The sequence below is a fragment of the Solanum tuberosum genome, unplaced genomic scaffold (genome assembly GCF_000226075.1).
Source record: "Solanum tuberosum cultivar DM 1-3 516 R44 unplaced genomic scaffold, SolTub_3.0 scf00002, whole genome shotgun sequence".
In the NCBI taxonomy this organism is placed as follows: Eukaryota; Viridiplantae; Streptophyta; class Magnoliopsida; order Solanales; family Solanaceae; genus Solanum; species Solanum tuberosum.
In genome coordinates, this window is record NW_006238928.1 from 4522048 (window position 1) to 4525814 (window position 3767).

Consider the following 3767-nt stretch of genomic DNA (forward strand, 5'->3'; position numbering starts at 1 on the left):
GACTCCTACAGTGGTCTTCTTCGACAGTAAACTTGGAGCTTCGATGAAGAATCAGTTCCTTCTCATACAGTTGTCTTCTTCTCCGGTGTGAAGTGTTCATCTTCTCCAAAAGTAGTCTTCTTCAACATTAAGCTTCTACATATAAAGGTGTACTGTTCTTAAGGTGATTTCTAAGTCCTCATTGACTCTATTTTGTTATACATGTACTATTTTCCAAAATCAGAAATTTCATTGAAGGGCTTCTAAAAAAATCTTAAAGAATAACAAATGGGTTTGTTGAAATGTTTGTTATTTGTTCTGATTTAGGTCTGTTTGATATTCTCCATTTGTATTTTAGACTTTGTAACTCAAATTTTGTGAAGATTTGATAAATCTGTGAAAATCATTGAAAAGCTGGATTTCGTTTGTATGAAATAACTGCTAATTTGTAGTTGATTTTGTCCTAGGGCTTTGAATATTATGATTTGCATTTTGAGTTTGATCTATCTATGTGAACTAAAATTTTCCATTGGTCGAAAGTTTGAAGTTATTATTGTGAACTTTAATTTTCATATCATTATGAATGTTTTCAAAGTTTACTGATATAGCTACTGTCATAGATGATAAGTTAAGTTGAACAAAACATTTTTTTCAACTGATGGGGAATATATATAAAACAGTTGGTGAAAACTCCATTTTGTTGGATTTTGGATGTTGAAACCTATTACTCATGCTATCTCTTTTACTTTTTTATAGTATCTACGTAATGACTGTTCTAGTATGTTTGTTTATGTGCTGGAAAAATTTCATGTTCCTAAGCTTTCATGTTCTGGCAAACGACAGTGTGTGCATCTGTTTCATCACTTTATGACTCTAGTGATTTCTCTAGTTTTATGACTGATGAGAAGTAAGTTTTTGACATCTCTGTCCTCTAAGGGATAGAAACTTCACATCCCCTTTAAGTGGAACATTTTATTTTGTTGTGGAAACTTTGCTAGCTTGTTCTGAAAAGGCCAAGCATAATATAACTCTTTGTTTATGCAGCCTACTAGTGTTCCATATCATTTCTCCTTTCCTCAATCTAGTGAGTTCACCGAATATTATCGTAGTTGCTGTGACTGAATATGTAGCAGATGCAGTCAAGATGTTGTATCCCCTGTGATATCAATATGCCATTTATAATTTGATGGCATTCAAAATTTTATTTCAGGAAAATAAGATACCTCACATTTCAAATAATATCTAGAATTGGGTGCTTATTTGAAATAATATATATACTTTTGAAAAGGTAACATAACATCTAATAAATAAAATCTTTAAAAGATGATAAAAGATAAGACTCTAATTGTTAAAAACCACTCAATAGACAAGTCACTAGATTTATTCTACTGTTGTTCATTAGCTCTAGGATCAGTACTACCTTGAGATACTTTTATATGTATTGCTGTTTGTTTAATAGTTTAAAGTGATCTAAAATGATCTCATCAAATGTTCTACCATTTTTGTGAATGACGTTTACCTTATTATCTATAATAATTCTTCTTCTACGTAGTAAGGCAGTACCTGCAATGTACTATAGAATAAATTGAGGAATTAAACTATCAAGTAAAATATAGGTTATGTAACTAAATTTCAATTACCTAATGACCTAAATTAGATCATTTACAATCGTGATTTTGTTAGAAACAAAAAGGTAAAGAATATCTTGAAACTTTGAAAGGTAAAGTTCTCTTGATACTGCTTGTACTAATGAATTGTTTTCTTTAAAGTTTTACTCATGTAACATAGGATATTTAATGGATGTTGGAGATAAAAGTTGGATGGATCCCCGAAGATTCACCGATGAGTATATCCATGGAGTTAATGATTTCCTAGATAAGGCATTTGAACGAGCTTCCAAGGAGATGAAATATTATGTCCTTGTAAGAAGTGCTTTAATAGTTATTGGCATTGTCGAAATGTGGTGGAGGATCACTTGATTTGTCATGGATTTGTTCATGGATACACCAAATGGGTTTTTCATGGAGAAGGGTTTTCCTCAAGAAATACGCCACATCCAACCAATGATGATGAAAATTTCGACAGGCAAGATGGTATTGATAAACTACTTCAAGATACTTTTAGAAATGTTGCAGATGACTTGAGGCATGAAGGAGTAAGAAAGGGACTATCTGAAGATGCAAAGAGATTCTTTAAGTTAGTGGAAGAAGGGAAACAAGAGTTGTATCCGAGGTGTAAGAACTTTTCTAAGTTGAATTTCACCATTCGATTATACTTGTTTAAATGCATTCACAAGTTGAGTAATGTAGCCTTTTCAGATTTGTTAGACTTGATAAAAGAGGTCATTCCCTTTGCTCAGATACCTGAGTCTTTCTACAAGGCAAAAAAGGTGATAAAAGATTTGGGTCTTCATTATGAAAAAATTCATGCATGTACTAACGATTGCATGTTATTCTGGAATGACACTGCAAAGTTCATCAAGTACTCAGTGTGTGGATCTTCTAGATGGAAAAATGTTCGTGATGACTTGACTAATAAGGTCACTCAACTTCAAGCAAAGGTTTTAAGGCACTTTCCTTTGAAGCCTAGGCTTCAGAGGATATTCATGTGTTCTGAAACATCTGTAGCTATGAGATGGCATGATACTGAACGACCCAAAGATGGAAATTTAAGACATCCTGCTGATGGGGAAGCTTGGAAGGATTTTGATTCCTTGCACCCTGACTTTGCTAGTGATGCTCGTAACGTTAGATTGGGTCTTTCAAGTGATGGTTTTAATCCATTTCGAACTATGAGCATTTCTCATAGCACATGGCCGGTTATGTTGATGAATTATAACTTATCACCATGGATTTGCATGAAACCGGAGTATATAATGTTGTCAATGATTATTACAGGTCCATCGTCTCCTGGAAATGATATTGATGTATACTTACAACCACTGATTGCAGAGTTGAAGGAACTACGGGAAGTGGGAGTGGAAACATATGATACTGTAACTAATCAAACATTTATGATGCGTGCAGCTTTATTGTGGACAATTAGTGATTTTCCAGCATTGGCAATGCTTTCCGGATGGAGTACCAAAGGGAAATGGGCATGCCCCACTTGTAATCATAACACTTATTCCCAATATCTCAAACATAGTCATAAGATGTGTTATTTGGCTCATCGAGCATTTTTGCCTCATGATCATCCTTATAGAAGAGATAAAAAATCCTTTAATGGTAAAGAGGAGCTTAAAGTTGCACCTACTCCTTTATAAGTCGTACAAGTTCTTGAAGAACTTCGTGAATTCAATAATGTTTTTGGAAAGGGCCAAAAGAAAAGAAAACGAAAAAATGATAGTCCATGGAAAAAAAAATCCATATTTTTTGAGTTGCCGTATTGGGCAACAAACAAATTGAGGCATAACCTTGATGTGATGCACATATAGAAAAATATTTGTGACAGTTTTCTTGGGACTTTATTGGATATACTTGGAAAGCCCAAAGATCATATAAATTCTCGCTATGACTTGCATGAGATGGGGATACGCAAAGAGCTTCAACCGGTAAAAGATTGTGATACTGGAAATATTCATTTGGCTAAAGCTTGTTTCTCTATGAAACCAGAAGAAAAAGGTTATTTTGCACTATTTTAAAAGATGCCAAATTACCAAAAGGATTTGCCTCTAATATATCAAGTCGTGTGCAAATTGAAGATATGAAAGTATCAGCATACAAAAGCCACGATGCTCATTTCATATTACATTACTTGATCCAGGTTGCTGTCAGAAAAGTGTTGCC

General features: G+C 33.8%; 1 protein-coding gene across 1 annotated transcript; it reads left to right on the forward strand.

Moving 5' to 3' along the window:
* Window positions 1–1775: 1775 nt before the first annotated feature.
* LOC107058050 (uncharacterized) lies at window positions 1776–3244 on the forward strand. The gene is made up of 2 exons (XM_015303353.1): window positions 1776–1908; window positions 2010–3244. The coding sequence occupies exons 1-2, from the start codon at window positions 1776–1778 to the stop codon at window positions 3242–3244; spliced, it is 1368 nt and encodes a 455-aa protein (XP_015158839.1).
* The last annotated feature ends 523 nt before the right edge of the window (window positions 3245–3767 follow it).

Excerpts from the sequence above, each read along its gene's own strand:
- LOC107058050 (XM_015303353.1), top strand. The coding sequence starts at position 1,776 with ATGGATGTTGGAGATAAAAGTTGGATGGATCCCCGAAGATTCACCGAT. Across the intron at positions 1,909-2,009 it reads ATATTATGTCCTTGTAAGAA|GGTTTTCCTCAAGAAATACG; the intron begins GTGCTTTAATAG and ends TTCATGGAGAAG.